At 44.1% G+C, this 20,595-nt stretch overlaps 2 protein-coding genes across 4 annotated transcripts; one reads left to right on the top strand and one right to left on the bottom strand.

The window, feature by feature from the left end:
• Positions 1-1,150: 1,150 nt before the first annotated feature.
• On the bottom strand, positions 1,151-8,653 carry NDUFB9 (NADH:ubiquinone oxidoreductase subunit B9). The gene is made up of 4 exons (XM_081325184.1): positions 8,525-8,653; positions 5,813-6,005; positions 4,328-4,441; positions 1,151-1,507 (listed from the first exon to the last, which is right to left on the bottom strand). The coding sequence occupies exons 1-4, from the start codon at positions 8,608-8,610 to the stop codon at positions 1,376-1,378; spliced, it is 525 nt and encodes a 174-aa protein (XP_081181310.1). The 5' UTR covers positions 8,611-8,653; the 3' UTR covers positions 1,151-1,375.
• Positions 8,654-11,186: 2,533 nt separating this feature from the next.
• TATDN1 (TatD DNase domain containing 1) lies at positions 11,187-20,271 on the top strand. Of its 3 annotated transcripts, XM_081323297.1 has the most exons (12): positions 11,187-11,627; positions 12,187-12,252; positions 14,037-14,086; positions 14,239-14,302; positions 15,000-15,143; positions 15,231-15,273; positions 16,910-16,995; positions 17,089-17,129; positions 18,050-18,126; positions 18,906-18,976; positions 19,335-19,461; positions 20,127-20,271. In XM_081323297.1, the coding sequence occupies exons 1-12, from the start codon at positions 11,606-11,608 to the stop codon at positions 20,227-20,229; spliced, it is 894 nt and encodes a 297-aa protein (XP_081179423.1). In that variant the 5' UTR covers positions 11,187-11,605; the 3' UTR covers positions 20,230-20,271. The 3 variants fall into 3 exon arrangements, with proteins under 3 accessions (XP_081179423.1, XP_081179424.1, XP_081179425.1); XM_081323298.1 differs by lacking the exons at positions 11,187-11,627; positions 12,187-12,252 and adding an exon at positions 12,930-12,991; XM_081323299.1 differs by lacking the exons at positions 11,187-11,627; positions 12,187-12,252; positions 14,037-14,086; positions 14,239-14,302 and adding an exon at positions 14,327-14,525 and having other exon boundaries at positions 14,628-15,143.
• The last annotated feature ends 324 nt before the right edge of the window (positions 20,272-20,595 follow it).

Below are 20,595 nucleotides of genomic sequence, written 5' to 3'. Positions count from 1 at the left end.
CTCTGTGGGTGCACCGACCCTCTGGAATGAACTGCCTCCAGAGCTGCGGACGGCCCCTGACCTTCGATCCTTCCGCCGTGACCTGAAGACATGGTTGTTCCAACAAGCAGGCCTGGACTGACCATGGTTTTTAATTTGGTTTTTATTGTGTAAATTGTCCCGTATTTCTTATATTCATTGTTTAATTCTAATTTTTGTATTCTATGTCTCTTAATTTTTATTGTTGTGAGCTGCCCTGAGTCCTTAGGGAGAAGGGCGGCATATAAATTTAATAAATCCTAATCCTAATTTTAATAAATCCTAGCAACTTTTAATCGGGGTAATCCAGACCTCATTACCTGTGCCAGAGGAAGTATGATTTTCAATAGGTCAATCCTTATGTATGTATGTATGTAAACCATTTCTTACCAGCATCTTAGCATCTTAACCATTATCCTCAAAGCTCTTTGACCAACTTATTAGTATTAGACTACTACATTAGAAGCATTAGAAGGCTGCATTTTTGTATTCTGCTATAAGACAGATGCAGACAGAATCTGGCCAGGGAGCAGTTAACGCTGAGAATACACAACATGCTTCTATTTGGAATAAGAACTGCAAAATTAACAGTTGGGATCAGTGGTCCAAGGCAGTGGCCCCCAATCTTTTGGGCACCAGGGACCAGTTCCATGGAGAGAGGTTTTTCTGCGGACCGGAGGGACCGTGGTTTCACATGCTGCCTGCATCCTGCGAATGGGGCTTTACTTATTTGCGCGGCCTGGTCTCTGACATGCCGTGGACTGGTGCCGATCCATGGACTGGCGGGGTTGGGGACCCAAGGCGATTCTAGCTTTTCCAAGCTCTATTCTATGTACTCCAACTTCAATGGGAAAAGGATAAGAGCCTTCTTTCTGTCATGTATGCGCGCACACACACACACACACACACACACACACACACACACACACACACAGAGTGACAGGATTACATAATGGATTCCTTTTGTTAACTACATCCCCTCTAGGCCAACACTGTGGAGCCGGGGTGTCAAGCCTGCTGGCATCACGGGCCAAATGGTGATGTGAGTTTTCCGCCTTTGCGGTGCTGGGGTGGTGTGGCCTGCGTGGGCTGGATGTGGCCCGTGGGCCACGAGTTTGACATGCCTGAGTGTAAGTGAAGTATCCTGTGACTTACCTTAAGAGACGCTGCATGTCTTGCTTGTCAGAGAAAGACTGCTAAGGTAATCTGTATAGTAATGGCCAGGCAGGCAGGCAGGCTCACAGCTTGGTTTATATCAGACTTTATTGGGTTTGCTAGTACAGTAAAGCAACCGACCGGCTGCAGAAAGCTCACGGACCATTTCGTGGGGCTACACAGGCATTTCAGAAAGGAGCTTTTACACTGGGAACCTGCGAGGTTTAGTGACGTACTGCCACCAGAGAGGAGGCAGATGTCCCTCTTTACGTGCTGGAGGAAGAGCTTCGGTGGTGGGACCTCCTGGTGGGGTTTCTTCCTGAAGCTGCTGAACCTGTCAATGAGAAACAGGCTTAGCCACCAGCCAGGGCCTGCAACATTTTTAATACACTTGAGGGGGAAAATTCTTAATTTAGGACACGTCTTAAGCAGCGTTTCCACATTACAGGTAGTCCTCTACTTAACAACAGTTCATTTAGTGACTGTCCAAAGTCACGCCATCGAAAAAAGTAACTCGTCACCATCTTTCACACAAGCATTATTGCAGCATCTCCACGGTCACGTAATGCAAAGTCGGAGAATTGGCAACTGACTCGTGTTTAGGAAAGTTGCCGTGTCCCGGGGTCACCTGATCACCTTTTGGGACCTGACAAGCAAAGTCAACGGAGAAGCCAGATTCACTTCACAACCGAGTTACTAACTTGTCAGCTGCAGTGATTCACTTCACTGTGGCAAGAAAGGTTGCATAATGGGGCAAAACTCACTTAACTGTCTTGCTTAGATACTAATTTTCGGCTCAACTGTGGTTGTAAGTTGAGGACTACCTGTGTAACTAATGCATGACATTCTATCCAACAAGGAAACCCTCAGCCATGAGGTGGTGATGAGGCAGAGATTTGTGTGTGTGTGTTGTCTCAACAAGGCATCTGTGTGCACCTGTGTGCCTTTCAGACCACTTCGAACATTTCTTATAGAGGTAGTCCTCAACTTACAACCATTCATTTAGTGACTGTTCGAAGTTACAATGGCACTGAAAAGGGTGCCCTATTATTATTTTTCACACAACCATTAAGCAGCATCCTCACATCAAAATTCACATGCTTGGCAGATTGGCTCACATTCATGACAGTTGCAATGGCCCAGGGGCATGTGATCACCTTCTGTGATCTTCTGACAAGCGAATCCAATGGGGGAAGGCCAGATTCACCAGTTTGCTAATTTAACCATTACAGTGATTCACTTAACAACTGTGGCAAGGAAGGCCGTAAAGTGGAGCAAAACCCACTTAGCAATTGCTTAGCAATAGAAACTTTGGGCTCAATTGGGGTCGTACGTTCAGGACTACCTGTAATTCAAAAGAAGCTTCCAGCAACAAGGATTTGCTTAATTTCTTGGAGGGAGGGAGGGAGGGAAGGAGAGAGATAGAGTATGTGTATGTGTATGTGTATGTGTGTTGTTTTGTAAGATAGCTGCAGGGGGGAGGGGGGAGAAACTTCGATAGAAGCATTTTTAAAGGCAAATTATCCCTGTCAAGCATGAAAAGCCTTAATACGGCAGTTCGTACACTTAATGCACCCCGAATCCAGTTTTTAAAAACCAGCAACGGTAACAATGTCACTATAATCTGCAAACAGTCTCTCTAAAGACACTTGGAGTGTTTTGACTAAAAGCTCAAAAAATATAGTAATATTGCTATAAAAAGTCCCCCCCCCCTCAATCCATTTAAATGCCTGTTTGGAAATTCAGGGATGAATAGAAAAGAATAGTGCTGTTAGAAGTTGGGAGATTGCTCTAAATGGACAGAGGCAGATTTAATGCATCGAATGCTAGACCAGCGCAATGGGTCAAGTTCACTTTGATGTGAACTTAGGGATTTGATGACTTTAGGGATCTCGTGTGCTTCAGTACTAAAGGCAAAAACACGCCTCGGAGAAGATGTCAGCATTTAATCACGTTGGCACTTTCTCAAAGAAGCCATATCGTTTTCCAAACTTGCAAGCAGCCACATGATCCCAGTGAAAATCTGGAATGAAGGAGCCAAAGGGTAGGGTATGTCTTTGTATGATTGTCATTCTCCAAGCACATTATTTACCTGAGCCCAGGTGGCTACGTGAGCCCCAGAAAAGACTGGCTCCCTTAAGGAGCAAGAGAGATGGAGGAGGAAAGAAAAAAACAAAGAGAAAGCAAGAGAGAGGGAGGGAGGGAGGGAGGCAGTAAAGGAAGGAAGGAAGGAAGGAAGGACAGGGAGTGAGGAAGGCAGGAAGGAAGGAAGGGCGGGGAGGGAGGGAGGGAGGGCAGGAAGGAAGGAAGGAAGGAAGGGCAGGGAGGGAGGGAGGAAGGAAGGAAGGGGAGGAAAGAGGAAAGGAAAAGAAAGGAAAGGAAGGAGGAGGAGGAAGGAAAGGAAAGGAAAGGAAAGGAAAGGAAAGGAAAGGAAAGGAAAGGAAAGGAAAGGAAAGGAAAGGAAAGGAAAGGAAAGGAAAGGAAAGGAAAGGAAAGGAAGGGGAGGGAGGGAGGAAGGAAGGAAGGGCAGGGAGGGAGGGAGGAAGGAAGGGCAGGGAGGGAGGGAGGAAGGAAGAGCAAGAAGGAAGGAAGGAAGGAAGGAAGGAAGGAAGGAAGGAAGGAAGGGCAGGGAGAGAGGGAGGAAGGAAGGAAGGGGAGAAAAGAGGAAAGGAAAAGAAAGGAAAGGAAGGAAGGAAGGAAGGAAGGAAGGAAGGAGGAGGAGGAGGAAAGAAAGGAAAGGAAGGAAGGGCGGGGAGGGAGGAAGGAAGGGCAGGGAGGGAGGGAGGGAGGGAGGGAGGGAGGGAGGAAGGAAGGAAGGAAGGAAGGAAGGAAGGAAGGAAGGAAGGAAGTATATACAGCATGCTGAATCTGAATCTGAAGCTCACCAGTCTGGTGAGGCTTTTGATAAAGACCTTTCTCCTCTAAGGCGCTCATTTTACTCTTTAGCTGTCCACTCTAAAAAAGAATTAACACTTCCGGCTCCCCCACAACCCCAAGGACTAAAGGAGGCAGAACAGTAGGTGATGATGGTCCATGAGGGGGCATTTTAAGACCCGTATTCCAAGGTCTCACCCAACAAAACTCCACTCTGTGACTTGCTTCAAAATTATTTCACGTGGAAAAGTAATTGTAAAATAAAAGTCCGATAACCAACCTCCTTGTCCCAACTTTCCAGGCGCAGCTTCTTCCATTGTTCTCTTTTAGCAAAGTAATCTGGGTACATTGCCTTCTCTGATGGATGCCACATGTCTAGGACCCATTCAGGTGACTACAAGGCGGGAGCATAAGAACAAAAGGTTATCCACTGTTATCTTTCAAGGAATAATAGTCGTCTTCTTGCTCTTTTATGTAGGTTTATTATGTACAGTCTCCTTCTAATAATGGTTAGACTGTGGTTGTTGGTCTGCTTAAACCAATGTTTGTCAACCTCGCCAACTTTAAAGATGTGTGGATTTCAACTCCCAGAATTTTCCAGCCAAAATGCTGGATGAAGAATTCTGGGAGTTGAAGTCCATACATCTTAATGTTGCTGAGGTTGAGACACACTGTTTAAAACCAAAATGATAAAGACTCCAAAGATACTATTTCCTGCATTGGAAATCTTAGTTCCAGAAAACTACTGGATTATCTTGGTATGGCAAGTTTAGTAACTTTTAAGAATCAGAGCATTTTAGAAGAAAAAGTTATTCCCACCTGCAGACTAAGATAAGAGCAATAAGTATTTCGATGCTCATAATGCTTTTTCCTTCTAATTTTGGATATTTACTTAGGCAGCATGTTTCTATGTAGTATCAAACAAAAAATTTGGAGGCTTACACAGGGATAAAAAAATACACATCAGTGGTTTGAAAATAAAAATGGCAACATAATAATGCAATAGTAAAACAATCGAAATTAAAAGATAAGGTAGGAACAACCAATCAGGGCTCCTGGAACAGCTTTACCTGCAAAAGTTCCAGAAAAACCATCCAAAGGGGGTTGATCCAGCCTCATCTCACAGGAAGGCTGTTCCACCAACCTGGTGCTGCTACAGATATTTTAGAAGTAGAAGGCACATTTTAATGGCAGGGTGATGTCTCAGACAATTAGATCCTTGTCTTAACAACTATTCAGTGCATAAAACAACTGTCCAGTGATGTGGAGAATGTGCTACCTCCAGATCACTTTGTGTGGCTCAAACAGCCTCTGGACATCTAAAGCACTGGCTGCAAACATGAAACACCGCTGTATACAGAACTGTCTGGTGGTCTTCTTGAGCTTCTGCAATTTGGCACCAACTTTCTAGAACCTTTGGTTCCTTCATATCCCCTATTAGGTCTCTCTTCAAACTGGAGGTCAAGCAGAAGAGCTCCTCCAGGCATAGTGTGCCCTGCCCGAGTTTTCTCCCGTGTCTTTAGGATCTTGCCAACTCAGATGGAGGCTGGGCCACTGATGCTTATTAATGTTGAGGCCTGAACAACTTCCCTGTGGCCTTCATTCATGGATTCTTCCTCAGAACTAGAGAGCAATTTTGTATTTTATGAGGAATCTCCTACTTACTCATGACAGTTACTGAAAACTCTTGGGATTAAGAACGCCAATATTTTGCAACATATGGAGGAACTGATTATGCGTAATGCCTGCCATGTCGTCTCCTGACCTTGAAGCAGTCGTATCTCTCATAGCTCGTGCCACCTGGGGAATCAGGAAAGATGTAAGGCTGAGGATGTTGCCTTTCCCAGAATTCTTCTTCAGCGGCCATCAACAGCTTGGTTGCTTTAATCATGTCTTTTTCATCCTTGTGCTCATCAAACCGTGCTCTCAGCAGACAGGCATTGTATCTAAATTTATCCCTGAGAATATCAAAGATAGCATTTATTCCAAGAAAGAATAAACCATAACTATCTTTTGAACTGATGAATACTTTTTGCCTTTTATTTAATGAATGGGGAATTTCACTCATTGATTCGACATCTGAGGATGACAAGGGCGCACCTGCTCAGCTTTCTTGGCAAGAATTATAAGGCTGGAAGGGACCCTGGAGGTCTTCTAGTCCAATAAACTACCCAAGGCAGGAGTCCTCACACCATTTCAGACAAAATGGTTGTCCAATATTTTCTCAGAAACCTCCAACAATGGTGTACCCACAAGTCCCAAGAAACACTTCTTAATGGTTTCACTACTTGAAAGAGTTTTCACTGCCAGGAAATTCCTTGTTTCTAGGTTGGCTCTTCCTCTGTTGAGCTTCCACTTCAACTTCTCCCCCCCCCCCCGCTGTTTTGGAGAACAAATCAACCCCCTTCTTCCCTGTTACGCCCCTTCAAGTATTGGAAGGCTGCTATCATGTCAAGAGCATGGAAGAGGTTTGCCACTGACTTCTTCAAAGCTGGCTGGGTAACTTTGGGCCAGCCACTCAAGCCCAACACATCTCAAAGGGTTGTTCTTGTAGGGAAAATAGCAGGTGAAAGCATAAATAAAAGTGGGATTAAAATATAGCAAGAACACACTCCTGAATGAAGGCGAATATACGTGTCCCAGGATAATGTTGCCGGATCCAATCAGGGTCGGTCACCGGGACCAGAGGTTTTTGTCTTCCGAGCTTTTGGCCTCTTTCTCTGAAGATGGGCTCCCGGCACGAATCCAAAAGCTCAGAAGACAAAAACCTCTGTTCCTGGTGATCAACCCACTCTGGATCCTGGAATACACTCCTTAAAAACTTGCAAGTAGATAAAGTATGTAGAATGGCCACTAGAGGGCCCTAATAGCCAAATATTGTCCTATAGTGCAGGGGTCTTCAAACGTGGCCCTTTTATGACTTGTGGACTTCAACTCCCAGAATTCCTCAGCAGGCACGCTGGCTGAGGAATTCTGGGGGTTGAAGTCCAGAAGTCATAAAAGGGCCAAGTTTGAAGATCACTGCTATAGTGCAAAGGTCCCCAACCTTTTTTATTTTATTTTTATTTTATTTTAATCCCATTTATATCCCGCCCTTCTCCGAAGACTCAGGGCGGCTTACAATCTAAGCACAAATCAATGTGCTTAGCAATAGCCTTCATTCTGTGTATATGCCTGCTTATTAGGGCTTTCCCCCCCCCCCCAAGCGGCATTATTACAAAGTCAGCTTATTGCCCCCAACAATCTGGCACCAGGGACCTGTTCCTTGGAGAAAGGTTTTTCTACGGACCAGTGTGTGTGTAGTTTTGTGTGCTGCCTGCATCCCATGGATGGGGCTTTGCTTGTTTGTGCGGACCGGTTGCTGGCATGCCGCGGCCCGGTTCCGGTCCACGGACTGGGGTTGGGGACCCCTGCTATAGTGAATCAAGTTACATGATTTATACTCAGCTGTAAACAACCATATTACATTTTAAATGGATTAAGAGGGGGAGGGTTCCTCCTAAATAAGTGGAACTTTGTGATTGGGCATCAGAGTTGCCTTTGGCGAGATGAACAGCATGTCAGTTTAATAAAAAAAAAATTGTAGGGCTGAAAGTACTATATAGTGCAATACTTATTTCTGAAGTTAAATTCTTTTGTTTTCCTTCATAGAAGAAAAAACGCAACCTCCTACCTCACCCCGTCATCCTAATTTGCCTAGTTCAATATATATATTTTTGCGTGCGAATATGTCGAGCCCAACAAGAAGAACCAAGCGCAATATGCAAGGGTGTCTATTTAAACCAGGGGTCTTCAAACTTGGCCCTTTTATGACTTGTGGACTTCAACTCCCAGAATTCCTCAGCCAGCATGGCTGGCTGAGGAATTCTGGGAGTTGAAGTCCACAAGTCATAAAAGGGCCAAGTTTGAAGACCCCTGATTTAAACCTTGCTTAATAAACAAAACCGGCTCGTCTGACAGTATGTTTTACCAATATCCCAGTGAGGTTAACAAGCCATTATTATTATTTTTTAACTGCCACTCACTTAACAAGATCTATTTCCTGAATGAATCCCAGCCAGTTCAACCCTCTTATCTCCTAATCAGGCTGGGCAATCTGCTGGATTCAGCAAAGCACGGCTATCCCAACCACGGCCCGATCCCGGCCCCGCAGCCTTTCTGTCCGTCTGAACCCAGAGGTGTCGTGGGGAAAAAAAAAAAAGAGGCCACCGACGCGCGGGTTAACTCGGCTTAGGATCGGCGCAAGAAAAGCGCAACGGAGGGGGAAAAAAAAGCGCAGAGGCGCCGGTATATTAAAAGAGAAGAGAGGGGGAGAGAGAAAAGGCTCTTCAGAGGCTGGAAATCGCCCCCACGTTAAGACTACAACGCCCAGACACACCGGGGTTGGGGATGATGGGGATGGGTGTCCTCTCGCCAGTCAGGAGGCAGCGGAGGCCCGTGCGGGCTGCGACGCGGGGCCGGCAGGCCGGCGACTCACCGATGGATACACCAGGACTCGAGGTGCCGCACGGCTCGCTTGTAGAGCCGCAGCACCTTCTGCCGATGCGACAGGTAGCCCGCCATTTTGGCGGCGACCCCCGGTCGACTTTCAGGCCCGGAACTGGGGGGTGGGCGGGGTTTGTAGGAACAGCGCCGCAGGGGCTGACGGGAGCGCGAGGACGTCCGGCCACTAGAGAGAGAAAGTCTAGAGCAGGGGTCTTCAAACTTGATCCTTTTAGGACTTGTGGACTTCAGCTCCCAGAATTCCTCAGCCAGTGTACTTGGCTGAGGAATTCTGGGAGTTGAAGTCCACAAGTCCTAAAAGGGCCAAGTTTGAAGACCCCTGGTCTAGAGCAGGGGTAGGGAACCTCGGCTCTTTTATGACTCATGGACTTCAACTCCCAGAATTCCCGAGTCAGCAGAGCTGACAGGAATTCTGGGAGTTGAAGTCCATGAATCATAAAAGAGCCGAGGTTGCCTACCCCTGCTCTAGAGTGACACGCCGCCACTGAAGCCTCCGTCACGGGCTCTTGACAGGCGCCATCGATACGGAATGTGCCCGACGGAAGGCTGTGTGTGTGAGAGAGAGAGAGCGGGGGGGGGGGCTCAGGAAGGGTGTCTCTTTATAACCCTCGGGAATCTATAGCGGTTTTTACGGTTTATAATTCTTACTTTCCTATCTCTAGGAGTAATCTTCCCTCCTCCTCGTCCTCCTGGGGCGGATATGACGTTAGCTGCTTGATATGAACACATGGAGATAACAATTAGAGGGGCCTCTCTGCCGCCATTAGGAGAATCACAGTATCGCAGGGTTGGAAGGGACCTTGGAGGACATCTAGTCCAACCCCCTGCTCAAGCAGGAGACCCTTAGAGAATCGTAGAATAACGGAAGAGACCTTGGAGGACATCTAGTCCAGCCCCCTGCTCAAGCAGGAGACCCTTAGAGAATCGTAGAATAACGGAAGAGACCTTGGAGGACATCTAGTCCAACCCCCTGCTCAAGCAGGAGACCCTTAGAGAATCGTAGAATAACGGAAGAGACCTTGGAGGACATCTAGTCCAGCCCCCTGCTCAAGCAGGAGACCCTTAGAGAATCGTAGAATAACGGAAGAGACCTTGGAGGACATCTAGTCCAACCCCCTGCTCAAGCAGGAGACCCTTAGAGAATCGTAAAATAACGGAAGAGACCTTGGAGGACATCTAGTCCAACCCCCTGCTCAAACAGGAAACCCTTAGAGCAGGGGTGTCAAACTCAATTTCATTGAGGGCCGCATCAGCATTGCGGTTGCCCTCAGGGGGTCGGGTGGGTGTGGCCAGGGTGGGCGTGGCCTACTGGGTGGGCATGGCTAGAGCGCGTATGGCCTACTGGGTGGGCGTGGCCAGCTCTACGTTCGCATCGAGGGTGCCTATGGGGGGGGCTGGGCAGGAGTGGGACAGATCTGAGGGTCTCTGGCAGGAAGAGGGTCTCTGGGCCAGGGCCAAGGCAGTGGGGGCCGTTCCCTCACTGTTTCCAGGATGGCTTCGTGGGCCACATGAAACCACTTTGCGGGCCGGATCCGGCCCCCGGGCCTTGTGTTTGACATGTCTGCCTTAGAGAATCGTAGAATCACAGAGTTAGAAGGGGCCATAGAGGTCATCTAGTCCAATGCCTTGCTCAGGCAGGACACTTACAGAATTGTAGCATAACAGAAGGGACCATGGAGGGAGAGCCTTGGTGGAGCAGTGGGCTAATGCCTCCTTAAGTAACACCAGCTGCCTGCAATTAGTGCAGGTTCGCATCCCACCAGGCTCAAGGTTGACTCAGCCTTCCATCCTTCCCAGGTAGGTAAAATGAGGACCCAGATTGTTGGGGGCAATAAGCTGACTTTGTAATAATGCCGCTTGGGGGGGGGGGCGAAAGCCCTAATAAGCAGGCATATACATAGAATGAAGGCTACTGCTAAGCTTGTAAGCCGCCCTGAGTCTTCGGAGAAGGGCGGGATATAAATGGAATAAAATAAAATAAAATAATAAAATAAATCTAGTCCAACCCCATTCTCAAGCAGGAGACCCTTAGAGAATCACAGAGTTGGAAGGGACTATGGAAGGAGAGAGTCTAGTGGGGGTAGAATATTTAACTGGCAGATTAATATTATATTTAGATCTAATACATCTATAATATATAATATAGTATTAGTATAGTATAGGGACGCAGTGGCTCAGAGGGTTAGGACGTTCAGCTTGTCGGCAGTTTGACGGGTCGAATGAGTGCCGCGTAGCAGAGTGAGCACCTGTTACTCGTCCCAGCTTCTGCCAACCTAGCAGTTCGAAAGCACGTAAAAATGCAAGTAGAAAAATAGGGACCACTACGGTGGGAAGGTAACAGCGTTCTGTGCGCCTTTGGCGTCTAGTCATGCCGGCCACATAACCACAGAGACGTCCTCGGACAAGTGCTGGCTCTTCGGCTTTGAAACGGAGATGAGCACCGGCCCCTTGAGTCGGAAACGACTAGCACGCATGTGCGGGGGAACCTTTACCTTTAATTGTATTAAACTGCAATGTGATGTAATTTTCATATTTTGTGGATGCATTTTGTGTGGCTGGACGTGTGTCTGCAAGACCAGAATTATATATATGATATACATGATATAATACATAATAAATATAATATTAGGGTAGGGTTGTACACGCACAAACAGAGACGCGGGCCAACAGATACCGAGCGGCCCATGCAGAAGGCCAGGAGGAAGATGGTGCTGCGGAGTTTGCTCTTATGAAACGAGACGGACTTGACTCGGATAAGCTATTTTCAGACTTAGGATGTTTTTTTTCCAGCTTTGCTGTTGCACTGAGGCTCGGTGCTGCGTGCAAAACCATCTCGCTGGAATCCTGGCGGCAAGAACGCCGCCGAGCGCCATGAAGGCGGGCACTTCCTGTTCCTTGGGACGCCTGTTTCGTTTCCGGACGTTCCGCTTCCTCCTGGGCGACAGCCGCGGTCACAAGGCAACCGGAAGTGAGGGGCGGGCGCGCAACGACTCCTCTTCATCTGCCTCTTTGGAGCGAGCGAGGACCGTGCGCGTGGAGCTCTGCCGCTGTCGTCATGAGCCGCTTCAAATTCATTGGTGAGGGCGGTTGCCCCGGCAACGCGGGGACGGCGCGGCATCCCGGGCGTCCTCGGGCAGAATGCGGGGTTGGGTGGCCGTGGGAATGGCACGTGCGGCCCGCGAGCTCCGGCAGCTCCTCCTGGGAAAAATAGCAATTTAGAGGAGCCGGGAGGGAAGCCCTCGGAGCTCGCTGCCCTTGGATCTTTAGGGCTGTCTTCACACAACCTGCTGGTTGTGGTTAGGGAATGCTTGTTCTGGATTGGCACAACTCCTAGCTAGAGCCACATCTGTCTGCACACAAAATGCTGGTACACACACACACAGAGAGAGATACAAAATTAGCTTTAACCGAGGTTAGCTGGTCGTGAGAATGCAACCTTTGACTTTTTTTCCGGACCTGTTGGAAGGGCATCCTAGGAACGGAGCCAAGAGGGTTTTAATTAAAGGTCTCTTTGGTCAGAGTTGAGCTGCAATGACGGATACTTTGAAAAGACGCTGAAAAGCAAAGATTACATTTGCTGCAGGGAGCAAAGTTATATTCCTGCACCAACTAATGACTGCTTTTTCTTTTAACTAGATATTGCTGTTAACTTAACCGATCCTATGTTCAGAGGTATCTACAGGGGTACCCAAAAACATACAGGTAAAGCTTTTCATTAGTTTATTCCTAACACCTGATGCTGGGATATATAAATGCATAATAATAACAACTATAAGTAGACCTTTTCATGCTGTATTTTCTCAGGACCCAGAAGAGGAAAGAAATCTCTAAGATGGAGGCCTCCGTGTATTTTCTTTGAGGTTCATTCACTTGATTATGGAAGAAAAGCCACTTGCTCTACTATCGGTCTCTTTTTCAACTGTTTTCCATTTTTCCCAAGCTGACTGATTATGTGTCGAAAATATTTAAGTGTTAGCTGTTGTAATAGTGCCTCCAGAGAACAGTCTGATTATACTTCATCACGTCAATCAGGAGTGTCCAGCCATGGCGGCTTTTTGTGGATTTCAAGTCCCAGAATTCCTCAGCCAACACGTGGAGAGTTGAAGTCCACAAGTCTTAAAATTTGCCAGGGTTGGACACCTCTGAACTGAATGATTGAAGTTCTGATTGAAGGTTGGACAACCCTTAACTAAATGTTCGAAGGTTGGACACTCCTGAATTAAATCACGAAGTTATTGCCCTGTACACCGCCCTGAGTCCTTTGGGAGAAGGGCGGTATAAAAATATAATAAATAAATAAATAAGTTCTAGGTATTCATAATTATTTTTGTGGCATATGCCATTATTTAGAACCATCAATTTTTCTTCGTTCGGCTTGCCCCGTGATCCAGCTGTCAGATCCATGTGGTGCAGCTATGGAAAATACAGCATTGACCAAAATGTACATTTACTGTCAGTGTAATTTTTCTCTACTTCATCTACCTTCTCTCAAGTAGCAAGAATTTCTATTTCATGTCTATGGTCGATGTTGTTCTGAATTTTTGAGCATGGGAAGATAAATACAGGCAATTCTAAATTTATGACCATTTGTTTAACAACCGTTTGAAGTTATGGTGCACTGAAAATGCCTTATGATCAGCCATCACATTTGGAACCAATGCAGTAGCCCCACAGTCACATTATCAAAATCTGGGGCCTGGCAACTAGCATGTGTACAGGTAGTCCTCATTTTACGACCACAATTAAGCCCAAAATTTTATGTTGTTAAGTGAGAAATTTGTTAAGTGAGTTTTGCCCCATTTTACATGGTTTAGTAACATAGTTGTTAAGTGAATGTGGCTTTCCCGTTGATTTTGCTTGTCAGAAGGGGAGGACATGACTTGGACACTGCAGCTGTCATAAATGTGCGTCAGTTGTCAAGCATCTGAATGTAAATCACGTGATCCTGGGGATGCTACAATGGTCGTAAGTGTGAAAAATGGTCATAAGTCACTTTTTTCAGTCCCACTGTCACTTCACACGGTCACTAAACAAACCGTTGTAAATCGAGGACTATCTGCATTTACAACAGTTGCAACACCCCAGCTTCATATGATCACAATTTGTGGTCTTCCCAGGGGGCTCCCAATAAGTCAATGGAGGAAGCTGGAGTTGCTTGTTATTTCAAATATTCTTCTAAATCCTCATCAGTCATTGCTAGCTCTGATCCCATCAATTTGAAGAACGCTGAAGTTCTGTTGGAAAATATATCAGTGCTCTACATGTATTCCATTTATACACAGCAATATTTTTGTTGTCAAAGAGTTGAAAAGTGTGGAATACTACTTTTGTGCATAAGATGATTGCAATGTTTACTGTTAACGAAGCTTTGAACACAAAAAAACCGCCAGGAAATAGAAATTGTGAACAGTTTGATCGTAACTGTTTTTTTTTAAAAAACGGATTTTAAATTTAATATATTTCTATATGTCTGTATATATTTGCAGATGATTTCTTGGATGTAATAGACAGAGCAGTCAAAATTGGGGTTCAAAAGGTAACTTTGGCATTAAATGTTTTGCGTTCCTTTTTATTGTCCGAACTGTCAGTTTTTCCTTGCTCATGTTGACTCTCAATTTATGCCCCCCAAAGCATATTAAACTTGGCATTGGGAAATTAGCATTTACATGTTGTTGTTTTTCATTTCAGCTCATTATCACAGGTGGAAGTTTGCAAGACAGTAAAGATGCCTGGCAGCTGGCCCAAACCAATGGTAATTTCTTTCCTTGCATCATGTACCACCACCCTTAAGCGGAATGCTTGAATTATCCCACACTGTATTTGCTTAAAAGGAAAGTGAAACTTTTCCTGCACCTGTAAATTAGGGAAGTTGCTTATCTTACCATGACTGGGAAGACAATACGTGGGGGATCAGTGGTCACATAACGAAAACAAGTGCTTGACATAGGAGGAGAGTCCGGAGATGGAAACCACAGGTAGCCCTCGACTTAACAACCATTCGTTTAGTGACTGTTCAGTTAAAATGACACTGAAAAAAGTGACTTGTGACTGTTTTTCACACTTACAAACCATTGCAGCATCCTCATGGTCATGTGATCAAAATTCAGATGCTTGGCAACTGGCATGCATTTATGACGGTTGCAATGTCCGGGAATCCTGCGATCCCCTTTTGCGACCTTTTGACAAGCAAACTCAACAGGGAAGTCAGATTCACTTCACAACCATATTACCAACTTAACCACCGCAGTGATTCACTTAACAACTGCGGCAAGAAAAGCCGTAAAATGGGGCAAAACCTACTCAACAAATGTCTCGTCTAGCAACAGAAATTGTGGTCGTACGTTGAGGACGATCTATATATACAGACAGAGCAGGTGATCCTTTATCCTTTACATTTTAGTAGAGTCTGCATCAGTTATATCAACACTTTTCATGCGGTCTGCTTTCAGAAATGTTTTACTGTACTGTTGGCTGCCATCCCACGCGCTGTGGAGAAATCGATCAGGGCAATCCTGACCGGTACTTAGAGGAGTTGCAAGATTTAGCTGAGAAGAACAAAGGGAAAGTTGTCGCAGTTGGGGAGTGTGGCTTGGGTAGGTATTAACTCGCTGGCTTAAGTGCGTTATTTGTTCCTGGCAGTCTTTTGAAAACTTCTTCACTGTCTGTTTTCCCCTTTGCAGACTTTGACAGATTAGAATTCTGCCCCAAAGGCACCCAGCTCAAGTAAGAAATGGGTTTATTGTTTCAAATACATTGTACCGGCCACCCTGTCTTTTGAACCTCTTGTGTCGTACCGTTCTGTGGGGATTTTCTCAGGAACGTCCGTTAGAAGCCGTAAAATGTTTCCAGCCTATTTTAAGCGGAAGGAAAAGTAAAGAGAGTCCAAAAAAAAAAGATTCTCCATTTCTGAATCCTATTATTCATCTTGACAGCAGGTGTTAGTGCTTGTAACGGCTGCCAAAATTTTCATTTTGGATCTTGGGCTTCTCATTCGGATAAGACAGAAATGGTTGTAGAATTGGATTTCTAGGATGACAGAACCAGGCCTCAAGTTGCATCTCTGGGTGGGATGTGAAAGCCCAAAGGGCAATCTGTACTTCTCCCCAAGGGTTTGGGAAAGTCCACATCCTAGCGCATATTGCCATTTGTGTGTGTGTGTGTGTGTGTGTGTGTGTGTGTGTTTTCTCTCTCTCCTTTCCTCCCTTCAAGCTGTTGCTGCAGGATAAGATACTACTAGTGAAGTGGGTATCTTTGCTCAGGAATTAGTCAAGAAAAGCTAAATGAAATGGAAAAAATAGTTGTTAGGAACAAAAAAAGTAACGCAAAAGAATGTTTTTACTAAACCAGCGCCCCCCCCCCCACACACACACACCTTTTGGGCACCAGGGGCTGGTTCCATGGAGAGACGTTTTTCTGCGGACCAGAACGGGTGTGGTTGTGTGTGCTGCCTGCATCCCACGGACGGGGCTTCGCTTGTTTGCGCGGACCGGTTGCTGGCATGCTGTGGAACGGTGCCGATCCAGATTGGTCTTGGGGACCCCTGTACTAAACTTTAATGTGAGGAAGCTACGATTGTCTTGCTGGATGCCTTGCCTAGCATTTGGCAAAAGGTGATTAGACGTCGCAGTGCTCACAATAAAGAGATGCTCGCCATCCCGCTTGTCCTCGCGTTACAGGTCGTTTTTGACTTACAACCACAATTCTGACCAGAATTTTCCTTGACCTTTTTGCCTCAGTTGTTAATTAAAGCCCTGCAGTTGTTAGGTAAATCAGTCAGATGATCAAAACCTGGGCGCCAGGCAACCTGCATGGTCACGTAATCCCCATTTGCAACTTTCCCAGCCGTAAGTTTGCAAGAACTGATTGTCACTTTTTTCAGTTCTGTTGTAACTTCGTTGGCTAAATGAAAGGTGGTAAGTTTGAGGACTTCCTGTAGCAGGTTAGCAAGAGGTAGAATGTCTTGGTCTACAAATATAGGTACATGTTTAAAATATTTGCCTCTTCAATGGAAGATCACAAAACAGATCTGGAAACTGACAGTTTTTCTGCACATCTAATGGCATTTTGGAAACTTGCGTTAAATCACGGCACAGCTAAGACCCTTTCACAGTTCAGAGGTAATTTGGCTGTTTTCTTGGGCATTTGGGTCAGGACTATTAGAACTCCTGTTTGGACGAGGGTAATAAAACGTGATTCCCAATCACTGGTTCTCTTAAAATGATTTGAAGTCAATTATTTTGTCTCTGAATTTTTTTTTTACGGATTTATTGCTTGTCATCCAGAATCATGTTAGAATTCAGCAGCCGTATAAATACTATAGATTCAGTGATTGATACATAGAATTTTTATTTTCTTTCAGGTATTTTGAAAAACAGTTTGATCTAGCTGAGCAAACCAAATTGCCGATGTTTTTGCACTGTAGGAATTCGCACCCAGAATTCATAGGTGAGTTTGGTTAGAAAAATTAGAAGAATAAATGTGTACTTTTGAGGGAACAAAAGTTCTTGAGATTCTAAAATCAAATTATTTTGTTTGCAGATATTATGAGACGAAATAGAGAGAGGTGCACGGGAGGAGTGGTAGGTGCAATGCAGCTATAATGTTTTTCAGCATTACCCTTTTTTGTGATTTAAAGTCTGTTGCTATATTTGCATTACAAATAAGTTAAGACATTTCTCTGTGTGTTTGCATTCTTCACCCAAACCTTGTCTTCTAAAAAACTAGTGAAAGAAGTGTTTAGATTAGATCTAGCATAGAGCCAGGTTTTTGTTTGTTATGAATTGGGATTTCTGTGATCTGAATCTTTTTATTTTAAATTTGGCAGTGTCCTTCCATGCATTGGGCAAAACTTAGGCCTTGCTAGCCATGTTTAGAAGTTGAACTAAGATAGACTGGGGTACCTGCATCTGGTAGGGTAGCAGAAAAAATGACACAGCTGTGAAAAAGAGAGCAACCACGTCATCTTCCTAAGCGGAATTGCTAAATTTTCTCACACTTTTCATGCATGCGCAGCTGCCAAATGACATCCAGAAAGAGAAAAAAAATAATTAGAGGGAACGGAGAGAAACGAGGACTGAGTACAGGTAGTCCTCAACTTATGACCACTCCCTTAATGAGAAAGTTATGACAGACTTCCTCAGGGGCACCTATGATCTGAATTTCTGATAGCTATCCCTTCCCCCCTCACCCCGCGCAGTCACATGACTGCATTTCAGGTGCTCAGCCGCCGGCCCACATTTATGATCATTTGCAGCGACCCCATGTCACACAGTAAGCATTTCTAGATTTCGACAAAATCAGCCCATAGCAAACAATTGGTTTACTCAAAAGCTATCACAGAAAAGGTCATTAAGATCAGATTGGCTACAGGGGTGACCCGCCTTATGACTGTCACAATGATTGTGATGAGCAGACTCAATCATGGTGATAAGTTGAGGATTACCCCATATTAACAAACATTTACCTTCAGTCTTATGATATATGCTTCTATGTTTTATAGGTTCACTCTTTTGATGGCACCAAAGAAGAAGCAGCAGCTCTAATAGATCTTGATCTTTATATAGGGATTAATGGTTGGTAAGTTATTTTAAGCATTAACTCTTCCCTCAAGCATTAATTTTTAGCTTGGTAGGTATTGTTTGTGACTTTTTAAAAAATAAAAAAGGCAGATCATTAACCACGTAGTACAGAGATGGGCAATTTATGGCAACTTTAGGACCTGTGGACTTCAGCTCCCAGAATTCCTGAGCCAACTGGCTCAGGAATTCTGGGAGTTGAAGTCCATAGGTAATAAAGTTGCCGTAGTTGCCTACCCAGATTTGTCTTGCCAGGGATATGAAAAATATCAAGACCTTATTTTTGAAGCTTGAGGCGGGAAATGAGAACAAAAGGTGCTAATAGCCTATCCTTGTTTGATTAACTTTCTAAAGCACTTGCAATTATGTTACTCACTAAAAGGTTGGAAATAATTTTGAACACAAAGTTACCCGCTTCTATCCCACCCCCACCTGACAAAATACAGAAAATGAAAAAGGGTGAACAGGACATAAAACTATGTGACATTTAGCTTTAGAGGCCTTAGAAATTCTGTATAACCAGAGATGCAGCAGAATTCAACTTTTGAGCGGACAGGCTTAAATTTTAGGCATTGTTGCTCTCCCAGTTTTTAATTGGGGGAAAAAAATCAGTCTAATGTAAATGGGATTGGAAGCACAATATTGGAGTATGCTCAATACTGGTTCCCAAAACAAACATTATTCACTGAATTTTGGGAGCGGTTTCTTTTTTTAGGAGCTCCCAACAGTAGTTAAGTGATACACCTTTTTGTCTAACAAACGTCTTAACGTTATTTCCAGTTCTCTGAAAACTGAAGCCAACCTGGACACGGTGAAGTCAATTCCCAGTGAAAGGTTAATGATAGAGACAGGTAAGTTACTTTGCTTTCACTAATTTATCATTTTCAAAACTCTTACATCTGAGATCTATTTGGCTTGTAACCTGAAGACGGTACCTCTAAATCATAGGCCAAATGCAAAGTTAGCTTAACACGATTATCCGGATAGCTAATTCACTGATAGAGAGGGAAAATGCCTTTTTTCTTTTAAATTTGTCATTACTCATTTGGTCATATTTAGCCGACTTTTTAATTTATTTCCAAAGTGCCTTGTGAAAGATACATATTCTATGTATAAGGAGGAAATGAGACAAGCAGGAATGTAAGTTCAAGTTTCTGAAATTAGTTATAAAACTACCACTTTTTTAAAAAAAAAATATTCTCTGTTTAGATGCTCCCTGGTGTGGGGTGAAAAACACCCACGCAGGCTCAAAATTTGTAAAAACCACATTTCCAACCAGAAAGAAATGGGAAGTAGGACACTGCCTAAAGGAGAGAAATGAACTTTGCCATATAATGTAAGTACTGTTTGCTGTTCCTGTTAAAGAGTTTCAGTCCAGCAGAGATTAGTCATGATTAAGTCCCCTTGAAGCTGATCTAATGAGTTAGCCATGACAGGCTCAAATTACACTGCTTTAAATGTGATGTGCCGGCGTCTCACTCTATCTAGGTCGTAAGGAGAGAATATAACACTTTGTAAAATGTATTTCCTGAGCTTCCATTTCTTCAGTGCAACATAACATGAGATTTGTTTTGTTGGAGCATTATCTAGACACCATCTATTTTCGTTTTAACAGCGGCCAACAATCTGGCACTGAGAAGTATTAAACTACTATTGCATCAACCCCACAAATTCAGGCTAACCTTAATTGCTTCAAAAGGCTCAATAAAACATGCTTTTAAATTAACCACTATTACCCACCATTCCAGGCTTTGGTCATAAACAAAGCTTCCAGCCCTTTCCCAGTCATAAGGAGACTGAGAAGCATACAAGTTAGGCTAGATTCATTGCTGTTTTGTTAAATCATCACTTAGCATGCCATTTAATGAATGAAACTCCAAAACTAATTTCTTTTAAAAAAAAATAAATCACAAATATGGCTTACATATCTTTCATGCAGTTTTATCAAAGGTTGTCATGAATTTCTGTAAATTATTTTTTGTACATTTTGTTTCATTGTAGCCAGATACTGGAAATACTAGCAGCAGTTCGTGAAGAGGAGCCATTAGAACTGGCCAATATTATGTATAACAACACTATTAAAACTTTCTTTCCAGATATGTAAATCCAGTTAATTCTGTTCATAAAATAAAATAATCTAAATCTACTCCCTAATTCTGAAATCATTATTTAAAAGTATGTTTGCCATACAGGATGGTTTGGTTAAAAATGTGTGTGTGGAAATCCTCTTTTATTGTGAAATTTCTGGCATTTTAGAAATGTTTTCCCTGTAACTCAGATAATTTTATTGTGTAACTGCACAGTAACCATATTTCTGCTCAAAAAAAATTGTTATAGAGTTCCATAAATAAATGTATTTCCTTCATTCCCCAAGTTTATTTTCCTCTATAAACAAATACTAGAAGGAATGGTATCTTTTATGGAAACCTAAACTTTTCATTTTTAGCTATCAAGCTGGGAATGATTTTGT

Source organism: Vipera berus (assembly GCF_964194415.1).
Source record: "Vipera berus genome assembly, chromosome: 3".
In the NCBI taxonomy this organism is placed as follows: domain Eukaryota; kingdom Metazoa; phylum Chordata; class Lepidosauria; order Squamata; family Viperidae; genus Vipera; species Vipera berus.
The sequence above is the reverse complement of the archived record's forward strand: the minus strand, read 5'-3'. Positions and strand labels throughout refer to the sequence as shown.